General features: G+C 55.4%; 1 protein-coding gene across 1 annotated transcript; it reads right to left on the bottom strand.

The window, feature by feature from the left end:
• Nucleotides 1–142: 142 nt before the first annotated feature.
• ERLIN2 (ER lipid raft associated 2) lies at nt 143–11117 on the bottom strand. Its single transcript, XM_050982955.1, has 11 exons — nt 10978–11117; nt 10780–10861; nt 10602–10648; nt 9758–9819; nt 8639–8764; nt 6930–7003; nt 6485–6543; nt 5581–5672; nt 5194–5283; nt 3657–3736; nt 143–2642 (listed from the first exon to the last, which is right to left on the bottom strand). Exons 1-11 carry the CDS (start codon nt 11082–11084, stop codon nt 2433–2435), a joined length of 1029 nt encoding a protein of 342 aa, XP_050838912.1. The 5' UTR covers nt 11085–11117; the 3' UTR covers nt 143–2432.
• Nucleotides 11118–23221: the final 12104 nt, after the last annotated feature.

A 23221-nucleotide genomic window follows, 5' to 3' on the forward strand; every position in this document is an offset into this window, starting at 1 on the left:
CACTGGAAAGGGAGAACCGACCCCCACCATCCCACAGCCCCCCACTCCCACTGAGCACCTCAACCTTCACCCTGCAAAATCCTCCCCTGCAAACATCTCCTACTCAACTCCCTCCACAAACCCTGATGGTAACATTGGAAGATTCTAAAATTGAAGGCCATTTTATTGTCATAGCAAATACCAAAATAAAAAGGCTTTGAATTCAGTACATAAGAAGATCAAGGACTGCTCTGGCAGAGCATTTCCACGCTCCCAGGTATCAGCAGTGCCACAAACCTCTGTTCCCTTTGCTATAGAGTGGGTTTAAAGTTCAGATCTTCATCTCAGGATTATAGAAACAGGACAACTTGCCTGTTAGAGACAGAGGAATAAAGGTTTACATGGAGAGACTGATCCACTCTGGAACATTCAGGACATTTTAGAGTGAAGAAACATGAATGAAGACACAACAAACAATTCTGGCTTATGAAGACTAACACACTCTCAACTTTTGTTTTTTTACTCTTAGTACAACTTAACTAAATTACACTAATACTTTAGCAGTCAGGGTTTTAATTAAAAAAAATCATTAAGAGCTCTTTATCCCAAGCTATTGTCTTGCTGTGAAATCACACATAAAAAAAAGCCTTTATAATACCACTTTGGCTTAGTAGGGTCCTTTCATTAGTGAAAAATACTTGTGTAAAAGGAGGTGTTAGTTGCTGATGGAAACCTCGAGCACAAACGTAGAACAATCTCAAGTGAGCTCATCCTCAAGGCTAAACTTCTGCTATTCCCTGTTAGGATCTGCCTGCACAGACCTAGTTATGAGTCAGGAATTTCACAGCCTCCCTGTTGGGTCTGATGTAGGTCTGGTGATGGGACTTCCCTTAGCTCCTGTTTTCTAAGAAATACAAAGAGGATGGGACTTTAAGCAGAAAATGATGCTTCATTTCTATTTTGCATTTTCAAGCATCAACAGGGAAGAGAAAACTGCTGTAAAAACCCTGGATCCAGCAGCTGAGATTCACCTGAGCTCTCTCAGAGCAACACAGAGAGGTTTGAACACTGAAGGGTGAGGCCAGGGCTACTGGGGAGCAAGAATTTGGGCACAAGGCTGTGAATGCACCAGGCTGCTCTCTGACACTGAGCACTGGCATCATCTCAGAAGAGGATGTGGCCTCTAATTACATCAGCAATTAGAGGATACTGGCCTCTAATCACATCAGCAATTAATCACCAGGCTCTGCTGCCAAATGCAGATGGATTGGGTAGGGAAAAAAATGTTCTCTCTAGGCCTGGACTTATATCCTCCAATTTTGCATGTGTGGAAAAGAAAGCTCTGTTCCCTCCTCGTGTCTGGGATGTGAGGAGCTGATCAGCTCTCTGGAGGGGAAGGTACATTCTGGAACATTGTTCTGAGACAAGAAGGGGAATCCATCTTTGGGTAGTTCAGGAAGAGCTGCTTGTCTCTGCCCCGTGGCCTTTCAGGATCATGGTTTGTCCTTGGCCAGTGGGAAATCTTCCTTCCACAAGGTCCCTTCAGCCCCAGTCCCACAGGAGCTCACTTCAGCTCACCTGAAGGTCCTGTTTCTAGTCTGTAAACACTGAGATCCAGCTGCTCCCACAGCTAAAAAACTGCTCACTCCAGCAGCTCCTCCCCAGCAAGGCCTTTTGTAAAGTCAGGGTCCCTGAGACAAAAATTCTTTCCTCCCTGGTCTTCTGTGCCAATTTCCATCGTTTCACTGAAAATCCCAGCCAGCTCTGCACTCCAGGATGCTGCCCACGCCCTCCCCCAGCAGCTGAACTGCTGGGACAACTCTGCTGTGCCCCACAAGAACATGACAAATGGAAAACAGAGTCAGGACACAGAAAATGAAGGGTTTGGGTCACTCCCTGTGTGATGTGGTCTAAGGCTTGGATCCCCCCGTGGGTGGGACCTGCAGGACTCCTCTGTCCTCATGTGGGCTCAGCAGCCACTGGCCCCAGCCTGGAGCAGCCACTTGTATGCAATGTACAAAATCTAGCACCTTATTTTCAGAGGGGATTGAAATAAAGTACTTGGAATTTTCAGTAAGAAAAAAAAACCCAAACCAAGTTGTAGCAGCAATTCCCCTCCCTCCAAAACCTCAACATTTCCTTACCTGCAACTATTCTGAACCATCTCAATCCCAAATCAGGTTCCCACCCAGCTGATAGGCCTGACAGCCTCTCCCAAATCCTTGGTCTGGGTGACCAAGAGCTGGGGAGGTGCAGCTACAGAACACACCTGGAGCTTAGAAATTACCAGAAAACCCACCCCATAAATACCAAAGTCCTTGTGTCTAATTGTCATATAAAAGATTGAAAGGATTAAATCTGATTCATCTCTTTCAGCACAGGAAAGGGGGAAAACTAAAAGGAATTTCCCAGTTCACGATTTTTTGATAGAAAATGAATAGAAATCTTTCTTTTCAGTTGATGTTATGAAGTAGCTTTGTGTCCTCACTGGTTCCTGCCCCGTCCTCCTCTTGGATTCCTTCTGCCAGTCCCTCTGCAGATTTGCTCTGGCTCCCTGCAGAGTCCATGAACATGTTGGGAATATCTTTGCCAAAGTAGATCTTGCTGTTGGCTGCAATTGCCTTGTACTTCATCAGCTGCAAGTACTCAGGAGTTAACTTGAGCTGCAGGGAGAGAAAACGGGGCACAACAGCTCAGCTTTGGGAAAAGGGAATTCCTGCCTGAGCACACGAGGCACAGACCTTCCACAAACCCAGCAGGCATGGCCAGCCCTCCCCAGGGAAAACAGAGTGCCCAGAGCCAGGATTTCTTCCAGCAGAGCTGAGGGCAGCTCCAGATCTCAGGGACTAAACGGCAGAATGGAAAGGGAAGGGAGCAGCTGGGGAAAGGCCCAGTCCAAGCGTGATGGAGAGGCTGGAGAGCACATCCCAGGAGAACAAGGAGAACTTCTGAGGAGGGAAACATCCATGGCTCTCTCCAGGGAGCAGATCCACCAGTGAGTCTGGGTGAGAGGAGCTCATTCCTTCAGGACAATGACATTGTAAGAGAGGACAAAACCTCTGTGAGAGACACAACACCCCGGCCCTCTGCCCCTTCTCACTGACCACCACACAACTAAAATTTCCTGCTGGGATGTCCTGGGAGTTTGCTGTGGGCAGGAGGAGCACACCTGACCATTCTATCAATGTCATTTTTCTGTTTCCACGTTGGATTTTTTGTTGTTTTTACTTCTGCAGTACTGCAGCTTTTCCAGAGTGTCTGAGATCAGTTCTTTCCCTGCACTGTGGTTTATTCTGCCCCTGCCTGTCACCCTGGAGATCTCCCTGCTCTGACTGCCTGCCAACTTGAGACTGGAATGAAACCACATTTCTCATCACAACAGTGTGAAAGGGCAGCACTGAAAGTGATATTTCACAGAGAGCCATGGCCCCCTGAGCACCTGGCAGAGCAGAGATTTCACATACCCTGACACTGATCCGCCCAGAGAACAAAATGATCTTGCAAATAAGGATCTAATTGTTGACTAATTGTTCCAGATGAAAGCTGTGCTGAGTGGAGATGGCCTTGTTTTGCTTTTTGACTTAAACAAAGATCACTGCCTGCCCTTGTGCTGGTACTTCCCTACAGCCTGGTGCCAGGAGCTCTGCTCTGAGGCACCTCAAAGGAAAGCACAGTACCTTGTTGGCCTCAGCCACCTTCATTGCAGTGTAACACTCAGCATCAGCTCTCGCCTTCTCTCGTGCAAGAAATGCAGCATCTGGAAGCAAACACATGCTCTCAATCACGTTTTTATTTCCAGCCACGTTTGTACTGTTTGCAGCTGGCAACTCTTCAGAAGGTGGCCAGTGCCACCTCTGAACTACACAGGGTACAACCAAGGGAAGAGGGAACAAAATGGGAAACCCAGAAATGGGAGCTCAATTTACAGCTAAATGGCTGCAGGATGAGAGCACAAAGAAGCAAATTGCATCTGCAACTGCACAGCTCCAAGAACTTGACAAACATCAGGGTTTGATTATCCCCATCACGTGGGCAGAGCTCAGCCTTTCTTCTGGAGCCAGGGCTGACTCTGGTGCTGAAATGCAGAACTGCTCTCCTGCAGATGTGGGATTTACCCACAGCCCCTGCCCAGGACCCCAGGAGCAGCCTGGGCAGCCCAGCAGACTCCCTGCAGATGAGGTCTGTGCTGTGCATGGGATTCCCAGATGGGATTTGGGATATGCAGATGAAGGTTCTGGCACGCAGAGCAGGGGATTTTAACCTCTACAGGCTCTGCCCCTTGCAGAGATCCTGGCCAGGATCTCTGAATCCTTTTCTCTGCTGTATCAACAACTGCTCCAAGGCTCTGACTCTGTGGATACTGAAATTCCTGACTCCTGGCACAGACACTTAAGGAACACTTCCCCTTTCTGTATTTCTCCTCCTTTTTCCCCTCTGCATCCATCCAGTGATAATGATGGGTATCAGGCCAGCAGGTTACAGATAAAAATGAGTGGAATCCTGCCCATGTCCTGCCACTCCTCCTGAGGCATGGAGCCACACAATTGCAACACATCAGTCTGGGTCTGAGAGCTGCACAGCTGGATAAACCATTTGTTTACTTCCCCTAGCAGGGAGGCCTGGGAGCTGCTGCACTTAAAGATCCTGTAAACAGCTGGATGGTCTGGCCCACAACTTCCTCTCCTGGCTAAAAGGAGAGCTTGGTCCCAGTCAGAGACACCAGGAAAAAAGGAGGAGGCAGGAATCCTCTGCCAGCACAGACCCAGGCTGAGGGCTGACACCTGCTGACACAGTTATAAGAAATAAATCCCATTGTATTTCTGCAAAGAACTTCTTAATGAGAAGCTGCTGACCTGTAAAACTCTTAATTGGCTCCTCAATGGCTTCTGCAAAGCTTGTCAGGGCCTCTAATGAATGTAAGGGAAAGAAAGGCCTTGCCACTCCCAAGCTGGAATTGCAGAGCCCTCTCCACGCCCTGGAGCTTCTTTGACAAAGCACTTTATCAGAGGGGTGAGGGAACATCTCGTTAAGTTCAAACTCCTACAATGATCACCTTGAGAAAGAGAGTTTCAAGAGCAGCCTGCAAAGAAATTCCTACTCCTGCCTGTGGTCAGGAACATCAGCCTGGGCTGAAGAACAGTCAACACACACTTCAAGAACTCCTTGGTGAACTCCTTCAGGGTTTACTTACTGGAAAGCTCACCCTCCACTCACCTTCAATCTCTGAAATTCGCTTCTCTGTCTCCTTTTCCATCACTTTCTGCCCATAAGTTATTTCAGCAACTTGTGCAATCTTTTCTGCCTCTGCAATGAAAACAAGGACACGCCCAAGCTGTCATCACACATCCTCCTAACACCAGGAGCAGCCTCACCCTGGAAAACCTTCACTCACCACCCACTTCAGGTGGAAATAAACGGTGGGAAGAATTTCCAGCCCACAGAGAACAAAGCTGGGACCCACCTGAAAAACTCCTGAGTTTCTCAGGGACGGTTTCAGATCAGGGAAGGTCCCAGAGTGAACGAGGTGCACCCCTCCCTCCCTCCCTGGGGTCTCTCTGCTCTCTGTCCCCCCGTTCCCTCTCCCAGCCCAGCCCCACAGACCGATCAGAGCTTTCTTCCTCTCTGTCTCTGCCTCCTTCTCCACCACCTTCTGCTTCTGGGCTGCTATCAGCAGCTTTGTCTTCTCACTCTCCCTGGGGGAGCAGGAAAAACCAGTTAAAAACCAGGAGCTCACTGCTGTGGGACTCCCAGAACACCCCCAGAACGAGCTGCTGGCTCTCCCCTCCTTCCAGCACTTGCCCAGGGCAGGTGGGATCAGCAATGTCAGGGCAGGCACCTGAATCAAAGCATTCTTTTTTCCCCTCCACAGCAGGAAGATTTCCCTGTGATACAGTCCCTGCTGCTTGGTGCCTTTTCTATCTTACTGGTTTTTACTTACATTCATGAATTTTTAAAGTGAACATAAATAAAAACTCTGCTCCTGCTCCCAGTCAGGGAAGAGACTCTGGAACTGAGTCTCTCAACACATCCTGCTGTATTTATTACACAGGATTTAGCACAAGCAAGCCCAAAAGGTGACATGCAGTGCTGGGGAAGCAGAATGAATGAGAGGGATCCAATCCTGGCTGAGCACAGTGCTGGCAGCTGGCTCAGGGCACTGCAGAGGGATCAGCACGTCAAGTGCTGTCAAAGAGAGTTATTTCAAAGCTTTGCAAGTCTTCAGCTTGTTGAATCAACAGTTTCTCCATCCCAGTCAAACAAGAGGATTAGTGGTGAAATCCATCCCTCTGCCACTCAGGCTCAGCTCTGGGAGGGCTCTGGAGCACAGGGCCAGGGGAAGGAGCCCCAGGGCAAACCAAGGGCTGCAGTGAGGGCCCTGCCAGTGCTCAGAGCTGCTCCTCCCCAGCCCCATCCCGAGGGGCAGCAGGAGCTGAGGGCACCATGATGCCCCTACCCTGAGTTCTTCTGCCTTTCTGGGTCTTTTTGGGCACACACAGGGACTTACATGAGCTCGTAGTTCCTCCGGATGGTTTCAGGGATGTTTGGCTTTGTCACTCGAACTGCCTGCAGAGAGAGACACACAAGAGAACCTGCAGCCAAGTGGCCCCTGGGGCTGCAGGGGACTGGGGGTGGCACCTGGGACATCCTCTGCCACCAGAGTTGCACAGACTGTGACCAGGCTCAAAACCCACAGAGAAACAGCACTGAAAGATCTCCTGACATGACAGGAGAATGTAACCCGGGCAATGCAGCACCCAGAGGAACCCCAGGAGAAACTCAACACACCAAAACCGGGAGGGGACAGGAAGGACACTGCTCCTACTCCCCAGCTTAAATGAAATCTGTGTTGTAAAGCAATTTCCTACACAAATCTTAGTTTCTTGTTGCCTTTTAGCCTTTTCCCCTCTTCACAATGTGCTCCTTCAACATCTCAATCAAACCCTGATTACCTGTATAATTAATCCAGGGGCCATCGTGGTTAGGTCTTGCTGCAAGGCCAGTTTAAGGTTTTCATCAATTTGATCTGATTGGGCAGAAAAGAGAAGAGAATGAAACATCCCCCAAGGCAGTTTGCTGTCAGCACCCAGAGTGAGCTGGGATGGCTCATGTTTCTCATTCCTGGAAAGCACAAATGGGAGCTGGATGAAGAAGTGCTGGGCTGACCCTGAGGCAGGCTCCCAGCAATGGGACACACCACAGGAATGTGGCAGGCATGAAAGGAAACCCTGCAGTTTCCCTTAACCTGCAGCCTGGAATCTTCCTCAGCCAGATACAGCATCTTCAGAACCAGCAATCTGTGCTCTAACCCCCTTCCCCACTGAACTTCCCACTGGACCCTGGAGGGAAGAGTTAAATCCTGACTGATTGTGACCTGTGCCAGCAGGACACGAAGCAAATGGAAAGGCAGGAGTGGGAAATGGCAGCACCAGTTACTTCAACAGGCTGCAAAAATCATCAGCAATGTCTCTTTGGCTCAAGGAGTGCCAGAACTCCAGCGTAGCTGAGGATTTCAAAAGGAAACATAACCTAAAACCCTGCTCTGATGAAAGCTCCAAGGAGGGCACTGCTTCCAGCTGGGGCCTGCTGGGAAGTGCAGAGGGAAAATCAAACGGTAACAGCCTTGAGAGGGATCACATCACACTCCTGCACTGTTTGCTTTGGTCCCAGTTTCCTATCTGGAACTCCTAATGAAGGCCAGCCAGGAGTTTGGGAAGCAGCTGTTATCAGTTCCCTGCACCTGCTGGCAGATGTGGGGGCAGAGGGTGATGTGAGGCTGCTCTGTGCCCCACTGCAGAGCCTGAGCCAGACCCAGGGCTTCCAGGGAGTTTGCACAAGCTCCTTCTGTGCAGAGCAGGAGCTTTCAGCCCATTTCAAGCAGCAGCTGTCAACATCTGGAGCCTCCACAGGCCAGGAACCCGTCCAGCCACCAGCAGGAGCTGGGAACTGGGGGGATCTGAGCCCCAGTGTGGGAAGGGCAGCCAGGCTCCTTGGAAAGCCAGGCTGAAGAGACAGCAGGAGCCTGCAAACACCCCGTGCTCACCCAGGCACAAAGCCTGTCCTGCTGGGCCCCCAGCAGCCCACAGGCAGCACTGCTGAAAGCCTGGGAGGATTTCCTGTCAGCCCAGAGCCAGAAACAAAACACTCAGCACTGGCAGCTGCTGGGCCAATCCCACCAGGAAACCACAGCTCTCCCTCAGCCTCTCCTGCCCTGTGCCTCCCTGGTGGGGAGGGCAGCAGGCTCCTGCCAGCACTGTGGGCACTGCAGCCACAGGTAGAGCCCAAAGCCTTTGGCCAGTGGTGCTTGCTCAGTTTTTGTGACAGCAGAGAGGCACAGCCAGGCTCTTCCATCTGGATCAGACAATCCTGCAAGCAATTCAATCCATCCCAGCTGCTGCACGCACAGAGAATGCCACAGAATTCCTGCTCCCTTCCCTAAAGGGAGGCTGCTGGCAGGGCTGGCCTTGCAGTTTATTGTTACAACACACTGAGGCACTCAGCTCCAAAAGATAACAGGGATAAACGATGGCAGCTGGCTAATAACCCTGGCTGCAAGCAAAGCCAGCTCAGGATTCATGGATAAAACATGGATAAACCCCCCCCATCACCGGGGTTCTGCACTGACAGCCCACAGGGAGAGCCCCCAGAAGCAGCAGCTCACCAAACAGCTCGATGTACACCTCCTGCAGAGTGTGCACGCTGCAGAACTGGTTCAGCTCGTGGTGGATCTTGTTGAAGATGAGAGCCTTGTCGTAGTCAGCCGTGTAGTTCTTGACTATGTCGTACACTGGGAGAGGACAGGGATCTCAGAATCCCAGAGTGATGAGGTTGGGAGAGACCTCTGAGATCATTGAGTCCAACCTGTGCCCCAACACCTCACCCAGACCATAGCACCCAGTGCCATGTCCAGGCTTTGTTAAACCCACCCAGAGATGGTGATTCTGCACCTCCCTGGGAAGAGCATTCCAGTGCTTTATTATTCTTTGGGTGAAAAACTTTTTCCTAATATTCAACCTACACCTTCCCTGCTGTAGCTGGAGAGAGCAGGGAGAGCAGGCTCAGCACTCTCAGGGAAAGCCCTGGAGCTCAGTCTCAGTGCAGAATGAAATGAGGGATCCCCCTGCCCTCAAACCCTCTGCTCAGGGCAGGTTTATTCACTGATGGTATTTTGTGTCACTCTCACCAATATCTGTCCCCTGCCCAGTGAACAGGAGGGTCTGAAGCACTCCCAGGCAGTGCTGGGGCTGCACACACACACAGACACACAGACACACAGACACACAGACACACAGACACACACACACACACACACAGACACACAGAGCTCCCTGCTGAGCCAGGCCCTCCCACACTCAAACCCAAAGGATTTGGGAGAAGGCTGCCCAGGTGGTTCTCCAGGAGCCTTTGCTCAGAGCCCCTGAACCTCCTGGGACTCCAACCTGCTGCACAAAGCTCATGGGGGTTGGGACAGAGACAATCAACAGCCCAAATACCCAGGGGAGGGGTCAGAGGTGACAGTTGGACCTCAAGGCTCTGCCAGGTGCTTGGGGCACACCTGTGGGACAGTCTGGCTCCCCCCAAACACAGCCCAGCCCCTCCTGTGGGCCAGCCTGGCTTCCACCAAACCCAGACCCCCTGTGGAACAGCCTGGCTCCCTCCAGGCAAACCCAGCCCAGCCCCTCCTGTGGGACAGCCTGGCTCCCTCCAGGAAAACCCAGCCCAGCCCAGCCCAGCCCCTCCTGTCACTGCAGCCCAGCCCCAGGGCAGAGCTGTGACTCACCCGCACTCTGGATGAGGAAATTCACCACCTCGATCCTGTCGAAATAAATCATCACTCCCCCACTGAAAAAAAAAAAGGAGAAAACACAAAATGATCTTTGCAGGAGGCTGAGAGGCTCCAAGGGGCACTGTCCCCTCCGTGGGACGGGTGTGGGACCCGCCTAGCACACAGTCCTGGGGATCACTGTCTGGAGAGACCCTGCAGAGCCTCCCAGTGTCCCCAGTTTGGGGCTGGGGAGAGCTCGGTTTTGACAGTGAGCCCAGTTTGGGGACTGAGAGCAGCTCGGTGTTCCCAGTGTCCCCAAGTTTGGGGATTGAGAGCAGCTCAGTTTTCCCAGTGTCCCCAAGTTTGGGGATTGAGAGCAGCTCGGTTTTCCCAGTGTCCCCAGTTTGAGGACTGAGAGCAGCTCGGTTTTCCCAGTGCCCCCAGTTTGGGGATTGAGAGCAGCTCGGTTTTCCCATGCCCCAGTTGGGATGAGCATCCGTGCCCCAGTTTGGGGACTGAGAGGAGCTCGGTTTTCCCAGTGTCCCCAGTTTGGGGATTGAGAGCAGCTCAGTTTTCCCAGTGCCCCCAGTTTGGGGACTGAGAGCAGCTCGGTTTTGCCAGTGTCCCCAGTTTGGGGATTGAGAGGAGCTCAGTTTTCCCAGTGTCCCCAGTTTGAGGACTGAGAGCAGCTCGGTTTTGCCAGTGTCCCCAGTTTGGGGACTGAGAGCAGCTCGGTTTTCCCAGTGTCCCCAGTTTGGGGACTGAGAGCAGCTCGGTTTTCCCAGTGTCCCCAGTTTGTGACTGGAGGGTCTCGGTTCTGAGGAGCTCCCAGCCGGGACGGACGAACCGAACATCTCACCTGGTACCGCACGGGACATTCTTCACCTCGTCCGTTTGCAGCGTGGTCTGCAGGGGATGGAAGGAAAGAGGATTGAGAGAGGGATTTCCCCGGCACCGATCGCACCGGGAGCCGCCTGTCCCCGGTGCCACCCGGGTCCCCCGGTGCCCGCCCCGCCCGGGCCCGCGCCCAGCAGCACCTGCACTGACTTGTAGGACGTGATGAAGGGCAGCATGAGGTGGAAGCCGGGCCCGCTGGTGGAGGTCAGCAACGCGCCGCCGCTGCGGAGGGAACGGGAGAGAGACAGAGAGAGGGGGAAGGAACCGTGAGCGGCGGCGGCGGCGGCTGGCCGGAGCCCGGCTCTCTCCCCGCAGGGAGCCCCGCCGGGCTATCTCACCGGTAGTAGACGCCGATGTGCCCCTCGTCGATCTTGTGCACGGCCGAGAGGAGCGCGGCGGCCGCGACGCCGAGGGCGAGGGCGGCGATAGCGCCGAGCTGGGCCATGCCCGGCACCGGCGGCGGCACCGGCGGCGCGCCACTGGCGTCATCACCGCGCGACCGCGCCGCCGCCGCCGCCAGGGGGCGATGGAGGAGCGGGGATGCGGCACCGGAGGCCGCGGGTTCGAGACCCGCCCGCGCCCTCCCGCGGGGCTGCTGCGCGGAGCCCCCCGAGCCCACCCGGGCAGGGGGCACACAGAGAGGCAGAGGGGTCACAGGACACAGAACGTTACCTGTCGGAAGGGACAGCGAGACTCATCCCGTTCCAGCCCCTGCCACAGACCGGGACATTTCCATTTCCCACTTTTCCATATTTCCACATTTCTGCATTTCCACTTTCCCACACTTCCACATTCCCACTTTTCCATATTCCCAATTTTCCCACAGAAGACCCTCAGCTGGAAAGGGCCCACGGGCTCATCCAGTCCAGCTCTGCACAGACCCCCCAACAATCCCACCATGTCCCTCCGGGCATTGTCCAAGTGCTCCTGGAGATCTGCTCTAATATTTAGCTCAAATTCCCCTTCTGTCAATTATTGTTCTCAGCCACAACATTTTTATTTCATCCCTGACCTCCCCCAGCATCGCCCCCTGCACACACCCCCACCCTGCTCGTTTGGGCAATCACAGGAAATGGGATGGGCTAGGAAACAGAATCATCCAGCTCTGAAATCCTGGAAAGGGCTTTAAAAACCACGTATAAAACGTCAATAAAGCAGAATGATTTGATCTTTCCTGGTGATGGATCTCCGAGGTTGTATATAACAACCTTGTCAGGAGGGTTCAGCGCCGTTTAGGAATAAGGAATGAATCTCCACAATATTTGTCAATCCAAATTTTACAGCTCTTAAAGAAGCGCAAAAGGGCGCCAGAGATGAAAAACACCCTGCAGTTGGTGTTTTTTTAAAGGCGGTTGCCCAGATTTAAGGCCTTGATAAAATGTATTAAATCTTTAAAGGTTTTAATGAATCTAGTATGTGTTTCATAAATCACAAGCCTCTGCTCAGCCCCTCTCAGTTTAATAAGGGTAAACTAGGAAATTGCTCTGAGCTGGAGCAAAATGCATCCATGGAATATTGAAAAGTAATAGGTTTTTAAATGTGGGGTGTTCTGGCTCGCAGGAGAGGTTTTGCTTCATAACACCAGCACTATATCACTGCCCTGAGCGGGAAACCAGCTGTGGCCACGTGTTTAACAGCATCAAGATGTGAACCAGCACAAAGGTAAATATTATTTGTAATAATCCTTAAAAAAGAAAAAAAAGAAAAAAAAAGCCAAAAAAAATCATTACCGCTGGACTCTGGGCCAGGAACATTCAGTGGTGTCTGTGCCACGGTGCTCGGGGTTTTAACAGGGCTCTTTGGAAGAATAAATGGTTTATTGCACCCAGTTCTCTCCAGCTCCTTCATCCCTACCTCCTCCCTCTGCCCTTGTAAAAATATCCTGGGGGGTTTTCTGTGGAGTTCAGTGGGGGGCTCTGGGTGCTCGTGGCTCCAGACTCGTGGGGATGGAGCTGGGATGGGACCCAGGCAGGCCCTGGGTGGGATGAAGGCAGAGCTGGGATAGCTGTGGGCGCAGCTGGGATGGCCATGGGCACAGCTGGGTTCCCTGTGGGTACAGCTGGGTTAGCCCTGGGCACAGCTGGAATGGCCATGGGCACAGCTGGAATAGCCATGTGCAGAGATGGGTTACTCATGGGCACAGCTGGAATAGCCATGTGCAGAGATGGGTTACCCATGGGCACAGCTGGAATAGCCATGGGCACAGCTGGGTTTCCTGTGGGTACAGCTGGGTTAGCCCTGGGCACAGCTGGAATGGCCATGGGCACAGCTGGGTTATCCATGGGCACAGCTGGGTTCCCTGCGGGCACAGCTGGGGTTACCTGTGGGCACAGCTGGGTTCCTTATGAGCACAGCTGGGTTATCTATGGGCACAGCTGGGGTTCCCCGTGGGCACAGCTGGGTTCCCAATGGGCACAGCTGGGTTATCCATGGGCACAGCTGGGGTTACCTGTGGGCACAGCTGGGTTCCCCATGGGCACAGCTGGGGTTACCTGTGGGCACAGCTGGGTTCCCCATGGGCACAGCTGGGGTTCCCCATGGGCACAGCTGGGTTATCCATGGGCACAGCTGGGTTATCCATGGGCACAGCTGGGTTATCCATGGGCACAGCTGGGTTCCCTGTGGGCACAGCTGGGGTTATCCATGGGCACAGCTGGGGTTATCCATGGGCACAGCTGGGTTACCTGTGGGCACAGCTGGGTTCCCCATGGGCACAGCTGGGGTTATCCATGGGCACAGCTGGGTTATCCATGGGCACAGCTGGGTTCCCCATGGGCACAGCTGGGTTATCCATGGGCACAGCTGGGTTCCCTGTGGGCACAGTTGGGTTCCCCGTGGGCAGCCCCGGGTGGGACGGGCCCGGCTCGGTCCCGGCGGGGCGGGGCAAGGCGCGGTGGAAAGGCTGTCTGCCCTCGTTAGCTGTCACTGTAACAATGCCGGCCTGGCAATAAAGGCAATTCCGAGGCTGTTGGCCATTAATCACCGCCTGACAGCTGGGAATAGGGCTGGAAAAACTCTGTCCCCGCGCTCCTGCTTTGGCGTTTAAGGTTACCTGTGCAGCTGGAGCGGGGGGTGCAAAGCTGTGCTCGCCAGTCCTGCCCCCACCCCACTGCTGTCTCCATCTCCATTTCTATCCTGTCCCCAACCCCATCCCAAATTCTGCCTCCATCTCCTGTTCCATCCCATGGATCCCATCCCATCCCATGGATCCCATCCCACTGATCCTATCCCATGGATCCCATCCCATCCCATCCTATCCCATGGATCCCATCCCATCCCACTGATCCCATCCCATGGATCTCATCCCATGGATCCCATCCCATGGATCCCATCCCATGGATCCCATCCCATCCCATCCCTGCTGTCCCCTAGCTGAAACCTGAAGGAGCAGTGGAGCCCAGGAAAGGAAATCCCTGGAAGGAGCTGGGAGCTGCAGGGTGCTTGGCTGGGCCCTCTCCTGCTCTAGCAGGGCAGGGTAGGGGCTGGGAGGGGGCTGGGAGGGGAAACACTTCCCCAGTTCCCTCCATGGACGGTTATTTGCTGATGATGGGGCAGAGCTGTGTTCCAGAGTGTCGGGGCTCGTTCCGTGTCAGCTCTAACAATGCAGCACTTGGCAGCCCGGGCAGCTCAGTGGCGTTGGCCATTAATCATCCCCTGACAGTCCAGAGCTCACACGTGGTCACTGTGCCCCCTCCCCATGGCCAGCAGGGCAGGGGGGCTTCCTTCCTTCCAAACCCATGAGCTGAGGGTCCCCTCCAGAGGGGCGTGTGGGGTGGGCAGAGAGCAGGGAGATTCCTGCCCTCGCCGTGGGGCAGCCGAGCTCCCAGTGAGCAGCCCCTGGGAGGAGGCTCTTGAGAAAGCACTACAGAACTGGCATTCCCAGCCTTTTCTTCCCCTCCTTCCTGAGCCCCTGGGCAGGAGCTGGGGTCTGTCCTGGGGGAGGTGATCCCACTGGGAGCCAGTTCCCAGCACAGGAGGGGAGCTCTCCCCGAGGCTTCTCTCCACGTCCCGCAGGCGCCAGCCCCGTGGCCGGGTGCCAGCGTGCCAGGTCATCCCCCAGTAAATAAAGGAGCAATGTGTTTCCAGCCCCCCAATGCTGTTTTCTAAAGGGAAATGATTAATGGTGCTTGGAAACCACAATTCAGCCCGGGAAAGAAAGTAGATTTACCCGAAACATGCGTGAGAATTAGTGCTGGGATGGGCTCCTGGGGCAGAGGGGGGGAGCTAATGGCAAACAGAGCCCGTCTGTGTGCAGGGGGAGGGAACAGCCCGCCAAAAACATGGGCTGGAGGAGCTGGGATGGAGCTCCAGGAGGAGGAGAGTGGCTGTCACAGCCAGGTCTCCTCCCCAGCTGGGAACCTCGGTCACTCCTTCCCTGACCTGCAGTGAGATGGTGACGATGGAGAAGGGAATTCTCCTCTCTGTGTGTCCCAAGAGCACAGCAAAGGATGGATGGTGCTGGTGGGACCAACACCATTCCCAGAAGTGCAGGAGATTCCTGGGAGAAGCAGGAGAACCCACGAAGCTCCGGCCTGTAAACACCAAATGCTTCCAAAATGTCTGGTTTAGGCTCAGGGAAGGATCTCACCTTGCTCCTGTTGGGGGGATCCACTGGGGTAACTGGGATGGGCTGGATGCACCACAGCAGCACAGAGCCTTCCAGGTGATTCATCCCTGGGCAGCAGGAAACCTCAGAGAAGGGCAAAACAGAGTTTTCCTCCCTGAGCGTGGGAGGGAGGCGGCTGTGGCAGCCCCGACCTGGAGCGTGGCAGCTGCAGCATCATCCTGCTGAGTTTCCAAGCTCATGGAAAAGGTTTTCAGGCACAAATCCTGACCTGGTTCTAAGCTGCTGTGCTCTTCTCTGCCCGGGAGAGCAGCAAGGGAGGGGAGCAGGAGCAGGTGACGTGAATTTATCACCCAAATCCAGAGATAACCCCAAGATCCTGTCTTTGGCTCAGCTCTGGATCAAGGCAGCAGCTGGCCCCACGCAGGTCCTGTCCCATCAGCGGCGTGGAGGAGCTCAGACAGGGCTCAGGAGAGAGATTTATCTGTGGGATTCCAGGAAGGGCTGGGGAAACCTCTGTGAGGTGCTGAAGCCCAGGTCAGGAGCCATCCCTGGCTCGGTGATATATTTAGAGCGGGATAATGTAAGCGACAGGAGGGAAAAAAAGAAAAAAAAAAATCTGTGGAGGAGGTGCAGATCCGTCCCCTTGGCTGGGAGTTACTGGATGATCCGAGCCAGGGAACAGATAGTTGGATTTCCCTTATTTCTCCCTTCAAATAAATCACAGCTCCAGAGGCCTTTAAACTCTGCAACATGATCTGTTCCAATAAGGAAGGGAATGAAAGGCTGCGTCTCTCTGGAAGCCTTCAGAGCCATAAATCTCCTATGTACAAACACAGACCAGATTTCCAAGTGCATTTATTTTATTGTATTGTTTTAACAGAAAAATCAAACTGCAATAAACTCCGTCCCTCATTAGCTGTCTCCATATCCAGGCCAAATGTTGCTAACGAATAAAATCAGGACAAAGGAATGTGGATGTGGGTCCAAGGCCTGGCCGGGCGCTGACCCCCTGAAAGGCATTTCCCTCTGAGCCTCACCGAGGTGTGGGATGAGGGGAGCCAAGGGGGTGGGTCCTGCACTGCCCATTGCTGCAGGTCTGCTGGGGATTGTCACCCCAAATCCAGCACCCCTGCCATGGACCTGGCACCCCTGCCATGGACCTGGCACCCCCGCCATGGACCTGGCACCCCCGCCATGGACCTGGCACCCCTGCCAGGCCCCCACCATGGCAGCTGGAGTTCAGTTTAGGGGTTTCCTGCTTCAGTGCTCCCTGATGTGCACCCCAAGAGCAGCAGGAACAGGGGGCAGTTTGGGTGGGTGCTCCCCAGGCTCCAGGAGAGCCCCCCCAGCTGCCTCACGTGAAGGGGCTGCAGAATTAGGGCTGAACTCGTTAAGCACCAGGTCAAACCCCAAACTCGCTCTGGAGCTGTTGGTTGTTGATCATCTGCTGACAGTCCTGAAGGGCCTGGCTGCTCCCAGAGCTGCTCTGGGGGGGACAGAAAGCCCAGGGACAGGGACGTGCCTGGCACTGGTGGCAGCGTGGTCCCAGTGCCCCCATGGGTTTTCCCAATCCCCCAAACCCACCCCGGGGGACATCCATGGAGGGAGCAAGGCTGCCACAGTTTGGGATCTCCTGTGACTCGGTGAGCTGCAGGGAAAAGGCAAAAATCAACCCCAAGCAGGCCGGGAAGGAGCGAGGAGCCTGCCTGCAGGATTTATGGCACGGAGCTGCGGAGGCCAGAGCAGCGCCCGCGCCGCGCAGGTCCCGCCTCAGCCCACGGAGAAATTCCTGACTTATTGAATCACATTTGTCATCCCTAAATACATATGCAGGCCCGTGTTTCTGAATCCATAAACATCTTTAACTAACTCCGCTCAGCGAGGCCTCTTTCAGCAGTAATTTATATTTAACTTTTTCCATATGCAGGGCCTGTCGCCTCGGTGTCATTTCCGGGAAGGCAAGGGGGGCCGGGGGCCGGGGGGCCGGGGGGAGCTCGGCGTGTCTTGGCCCGCTCCAGCGGCCCAGCTGCTGGCACGGCGCGAGAAATCCACCCGGCAGAGCCAGTGCTCATTAATCATCTGAACTACTAAACTGCCAGCTCCTTTCAAGATCTTTCAAGAAGTGTTTTCACCCAAAATAGAGTTGAAAACGCGCCGGGCCCTACTTTCAGAGTCTCATCCATCTGGCCATTATGGGGAGTGTCAGGCGGCTCTGACAGACAAGGCTGCTCTGTTCGAGGGGCCCCGGCCCCACAACCTGTCATATCGCGGGGCTGATGGCATCTGACAGCTCCATTTGTGCCTCCCCCAGAGATGAAAGGGCCGCTCCCGGCAGCGGGAGAAGGGCAGGGCCAGCGGGATGAGCAGGGGCAGCCCGGGGTGCCAGCAGCATCCCCTGGCACCGCGCTGGCCCCACGGCCACAACACCCAGAGATCTGTGCCCCAGAGCCCATCCCTGCCCTGGGGCTTGTGGCCATCTGGGGTGGGATCAAAGGTGGGGGGCTGTGCCCACTGCCCAGCCCTGGCTGTGGTGCTGAGCTCTCTCTGTGCCCTGCTGGCACGGAGCACGCTGGAGCTGCCAGCCCTGCCCTGGTCCCCATCTCCCCTGGACTCACCTGCAGTGTGTGGGTGCTGTACACACCCCAGTGCTCAGAGCCTGTCCCCAAACCCAGCAGGACAGTCCCAGTGCCCCAAAGGGTTTCCCCACAGCTCAGGGTCTGCCCCACACCAGGACATCCCAAAATCACGTGAGAGCTGTCGGATCCTGGTGCTCCCCTCGGGCTGTTCCCTAGGTAGGACCCCCCTGAGCTGCCCCAGTGCTGCAGGATTTCTGTGCAGCACAGCAGCTTGGAAAAGCTTGGGAATTATCGAGGAGCAGCAGCAGTGGGGACAGAGCACATCCCTGCAGCCAGAGGAGCAGGCACCCAGCCAGCCCCATCCATCCTAGTTGTTCCCAAAACAAAACCCAAGCAGAGTCCCAGAGACTGTGGGAACCCCAGAAACAAGGAAGGGCTCTTGGCTCCATTTCCATTCTGCCCAGAACACGGCTCTTCTCACCTCTGAGGGGCACTGTCCTTCTCCAGCCCGTTGGATGTCACCGGGATTGTGCAGGGAATGGGAACAAAACAAAACCCCACAGAGGCAACACTGCTCCAGCAGAAACCAGGAGTCCCTTTGCTAGGAGCTCTGCCCAGAGGAGTAGGGCTCCAGGCCTGGATGCCATCCTCGGTGATGAGCAGCCCCATCCTTCTCATCCAGAGAGGAAAATACAGCAAATCTTTTGTGCTTCACTCTGCCCTCTCCTCCCTCTGGAAGTGTAGAGAAGACGGTGAGGGCTCAGCAAGAAAGATCTTTAACAGTCCCCATCTCTGTCCTGTCCTTCTCTCTCAGAGCACCCCAGCCACCCCTCCTGCAGGAGCTGCTCATGGGGAGGTGGCACCAGGACCTGAGGATCCCATGGCTCTCGTCCTCTTTGGTGCAGCAGCATCTCCCTCTCCCAGGGATGCACCAGTGGAGATGCAGGGGTGCCGTGGTGGGCACCAGCACAGCCCCAAGTGCCGCTGGGGAGCCACCCTTGCAGCTGTGGGGGACACAAAAAAGGCCATTTTGGTTCTCTGTTCCACTGAGGTGTCTGCAGGAAGGGTCTGTCAAGTCCCAGAAGCCACCAGATGCCCAGGATGCTGCATCCTTCATCTCCTTCCAAATTTTGCCAGGTCAGGAGGGGTGATCCATGAATTTTGGGTCCACAAGGTGGTAGAAGAGGTCACGTTGCACACCCTGCACAGTGTCGGGGGTCCTGTCCAGCTCTGCTCAGCCTGTGGGGACCAGCTCTGATAGCACAGGGTCAGCGTTCCACCATCACCTTTGCCAAAGGCACCTCTCCCGTGGGTCACATCCTCCTGTTCTGCCTCCCTGCACCATGTTGGAAGGTGGGATGAAGCCATGGCAAAGCTGCTCCTGGAGGTTTCCATGAACACCTTCAGAAAACACATGGGTCTGTGTAAATATGTGTAAATCTTTGTTTTTGGGACTCGAGCTCCAGGACCCTGCTCTGTGCATGGAGCTGTAAGCAGAGCGCCCTCCTCTGCTCTCCAGGGAGCTTCAGCTGAAGTGTTGGTGTGTAAGGATCAGCACTCCTGAGTTTGTCACCACAATAAACAGAGGGTGACTGTGACCCGGCCTGCAGGAACGAGCGGGATCGCTGCCACACTCCGGTGTCAACCTGTGCAAGGAAACAGCCGTGGCCCAGCCCTAGGGCTTCGTCACCTGCCAGGGCCCTGTGCTGGACTGTCACACTGCACAAGAGGGAAACCATGGCCATGGTCACACTGGGGACTTCCCGTGGGTCACTGGTGACCAGCCAAGGCCGGGTATCCTGGTGTGGTGAGGAACACGTCAGTGTGTCGCTGCCAAAGCTGGAATCGGAGCTGGAGGATTTGCAGCATACACCAATCCATGGCCAGGGCAGATGCAGCAGCAGCTCTTCAGCCATTATCCAGAGCCAGAGGAAAGTCCACTCCCATTTGTGGCATTCCTGGCCACTGCAGTGCCCCGGGTGCTTGCCCACACTCTTCTGGCTTTGGCGCCTTGAGGTCTTTGTCCTTCTCCACTCACCTCGTCCAGCCTCTTGTCACTTGTGGCCCCACAGCAGGGCAGTGTGGGGCTCTGGTGGGCACACACAGCTCCACACCTTGGTGCTGCCCTGTGACACCGCTCTGTGTCACCGCTGTGTCACCGCTGGCCACTCCAGCTGCTCCTCCTGCAGGGCTCCAGCTCACAGCCGGGCACAGGACCTCCGCTGCCACCTCCAAGCACAACTCTGTCCCTCCAGGTCTGCTCTCAGCTCATGCAGCACCAAGTGTGCCCCAAAGCAAACCCCTGACCCCAGGCTGGGCATGGGGATGCTGGTGGAGGGGACAGGAGGTGTCCACGCCACTCTGGCTTGGAGGACAAACAGAGCCCGTGTTCTCCGTGGCTTCCACCAGTGCTCACGTGGAAAGAAAAGCTGCTTTATGCAGCTGAGGAACTTCTCATCCACCCACCATGGCTCTGCTCTGGCCCATGCCTCTGCATCCCGACCTGACCTCTGGGCAGGCTCCAGCCCTCGAGGACGCCGTGCTCCACTCCGGACTCTGAAACGCCTTGTACGTCTGCGGGCAGCCACCTCTGCATCACCTAAAAGACATCGGGGATTTTTGTGCAGGAGAGGAAGGAAAACAACAAGAAAAAAATAGGGCCTGGCTCTTTCATTCACGTATTTATTGGGCGGACAGCGTGGCTGTGGTCAGCTGGGCTTCGGGCTTCACAGATGAGGATATTTATAAGGCACGCGGAGCGGCTCGGCGTGTGCGTCCAAGTCATTCCTTCCCCGGCACAGGGGATAATGTTGCCTTTGTTCGGCTGCCTCCGGCACAGCAGAGCGTGCCGTGCCGCTCGGCCGGGCCCCTCGCCGTGCCCCGGCAGCCCCGGTGCAGCCCCGCTCCTTCCACACACACCGTGGCCCCGGCAACTGCCACCATAAATCAATAGGAAAGGAGAGGCTGCCAGTTAGACTAAACAAGTGCATTTGCAAGGATTGCTAACCCTCATTAATCACTCTGACAGTCCTAAAAACACATTTCCCCTTTAATGACTGTATTTGGATAATCAGAGCTTTTTCCTCGCGGTGCAGGCGAGTGACGGTGGGCGCGACTTCGGCGAGCGCCGGCACCGGGGTCACCGCTGAGTCAAGCGCTGCAGGTCCCCGGCAGCTCGGGGTGAGCTGGAGAAGATGCTGCTGTGCCATGGGGAAATGGAGACACCAGCACAGCCCCAACACTGCTGTCCCCACGTCCGACACCCACCGGTGTCCTCCCAGCCCCAGCTGGATTTGAAAAGGTCTTTTTCTGTCTCTCCGTGTTCCCTTTAGGTGACTTTTGCCTCCTGGAGAGGTTTGAAACCTGGCACATTTTTCTGTATAAATGATGCAACACATTAATGCACAGCACATTATGAAAATGGTAATTCAAACCCATACAACTCTAAATTAAGCCATACATTATCCAACCCACTCAGCCATATATTTTGCAGAAAGACAGGATTGAATCAAATCAAACCGAAACTGTGGAGTGCAGGTTGTTAGACAGAATGATTAATAAAGTGCATCCCAGTGCTCTTATTATAAAATGAATTCCGCAATAACCTGGGCATACATTACACAGGGAATTATTTAATATATTGGCAACGCGACTGTTCCCCAGCAGCTCAGCCCAAGTGCCACTGCTATCAGATGATACTCGCGGTGTTTACACGGTCTGGCCCCGCTGCTGCAGTCCTTAGGGAGGAGATAAATATTCCTCAGGGAACCTCCTGCACAGCAGGACTCATCCAGGCAGCACCCACCCCTGCCGTGGGTTAAGGGAAGGCGCACGGGCTCGTTTTGGAGCAGGGACCATCCTGGTGTGGGGAGGGTTTGGGGGAGAGAGGGGATGGAGCTTTGCTGGGTAGAGGGATCACCCGGCAACTCTGGGAGAAGGCTCTGGCAGGATGAGGCTGTGCAGCCCCTTGCCCTGTGCCCTAGATGCTCTTTGGCTGGGATCTGGCACGGCCCTGGCAGTACTGACACCCGGAGCGGCCGTGCCGGGTGCGCTGATTTTGGCACCGGGCTACGGCACCTCGAGGGTCTGCGGCATCATCCTCCCACCCCATGGCACGAGGTGCCCAGCCACAGCCAGGGACGGCCATGGTGGGACAAAATTCCAGTGCAGGAACCTGAGGCAGGCCCCAGGATGAAGCCACAGCCAGGATTTATGATGGGGACTGGCAGTGCCCGAGCCAGGCTGACACCGAGCAGCATCACTGCTGGGAGTGGGGGCCAAGACCAGGGAGAAGCGATGCTCCCGAGGGCCAGGGGGTCTGGGTACCTCCTGTGCCACCAGAGAGAACACACTGGAGCTGCTCTGCCCACCGCCCGTGGCACCCTGCTCCGTGGCCAGCATCCAGCAGGGACACAGGAGACACCGGAGGGGCTACACCAGCCTGGGCCTGGCACCCCCTTCCTGCTGTGCCCACAGGACAGAGCAACCACCCGCAGCACAGCCCCCCAGTGCCAGCTCCAGCCCTGCAAACACCCCAGTGCCAGCTCCAGCCCTGCAAACACCCCTGTGCCAGCCCCAGCCCTGCAAATCCCAGCCCTCATCCAGCAAACATCCCACCTGGAAGGAGCAACACCAGCACGGCCACAAACGGAGCCCAGCCACATCTGCACAGGGCAAGGGGCAGCCAGAGACCCCCAAAACCAGCCTCGGGGAGCTCAGCATGGAGCCAAACTGGCCCCTGGACCACCAAACCTCTCCTGCTGCCATAGGAAACCTGGCTGGGCCCTCCCAGCGGCCGCACGCCCGCAGCCACGCTCAGGCACAGGCAGGGAAATCGAAATCCCTTTGGCAAAAGTAGTCCCTGTTCTCAGAGCGTTATTTTTCAGCTCAAAGGACACAAAGGAATTTAAACACAGGGCATAAAGCAATATCGAGAAGGCAATTAACAGGGATTAATTGCGTGACTCACTGAAATGCAACAGGAACAAGGCAGGATAAAAAATAAGCGATGTGGGGCAATGGGGCATGCAGGGTTTCAAGGGGCAGCTTGGCTGGGGATCCCAGAGCTGGAGTGAAAGCATTTTCCTTGGGGCAAGGTGCAGGCAGAGTCCCCCACCATGGTGGGGACAGAGCCAGACCGTGTCAGAGCCATCATCACCCTCCTCCCGACACAAAGATTGAAGGGGAGCAGGCAGGACCCCCCCACACCGAGATCCGGGACCCTGCTTCTACCACACCTGCGCCCCCAAAACTGCACCCCGGGAGGGGGTGACCACGCGGGGGCACCGCTCTGATCCCGCTAAACGCCTTCTCGAACCTTCCACGCCTGGGGACACCGGGGGCAGGGACACGCGGGGAGGGGGACGGGGGCGCAGAGCCCGCGGGGCCGCGCCAGGAGCGCACCCGGGGCGCCGGCGCCGCCGCTCCCGCGGGGCTCCT

The sequence above is a fragment of the Serinus canaria genome, chromosome 22 (assembly GCF_022539315.1).
Source record: "Serinus canaria isolate serCan28SL12 chromosome 22, serCan2020, whole genome shotgun sequence".
Lineage (NCBI taxonomy): Eukaryota > Metazoa > Chordata > Aves > Passeriformes > Fringillidae > Serinus > Serinus canaria.

What these genes read in the sequence shown, in the direction of transcription:
- ERLIN2 (XM_050982955.1), bottom strand. Translation starts at nt 11,084, where the DNA reads ATGGCCCAGCTCGGCGCTATCGCCGCCCTCGCCCTCGGCGTCGCGGCC. An exon ending in AATGTCCCGTGCGGTACCAG is followed by an intron (nt 9,820 to 10,601) that starts GTGAGATGTTCG and finishes TTTTTTTTTCAG; the next exon opens with TGGGGGAGTGATGATTTATT. An exon ending in CCCCTGGATTAATTATACAG is followed by an intron (nt 6,544 to 6,929) that starts GTAATCAGGGTT and finishes CTCTCTCTGCAG; the next exon opens with GCAGTTCGAGTGACAAAGCC.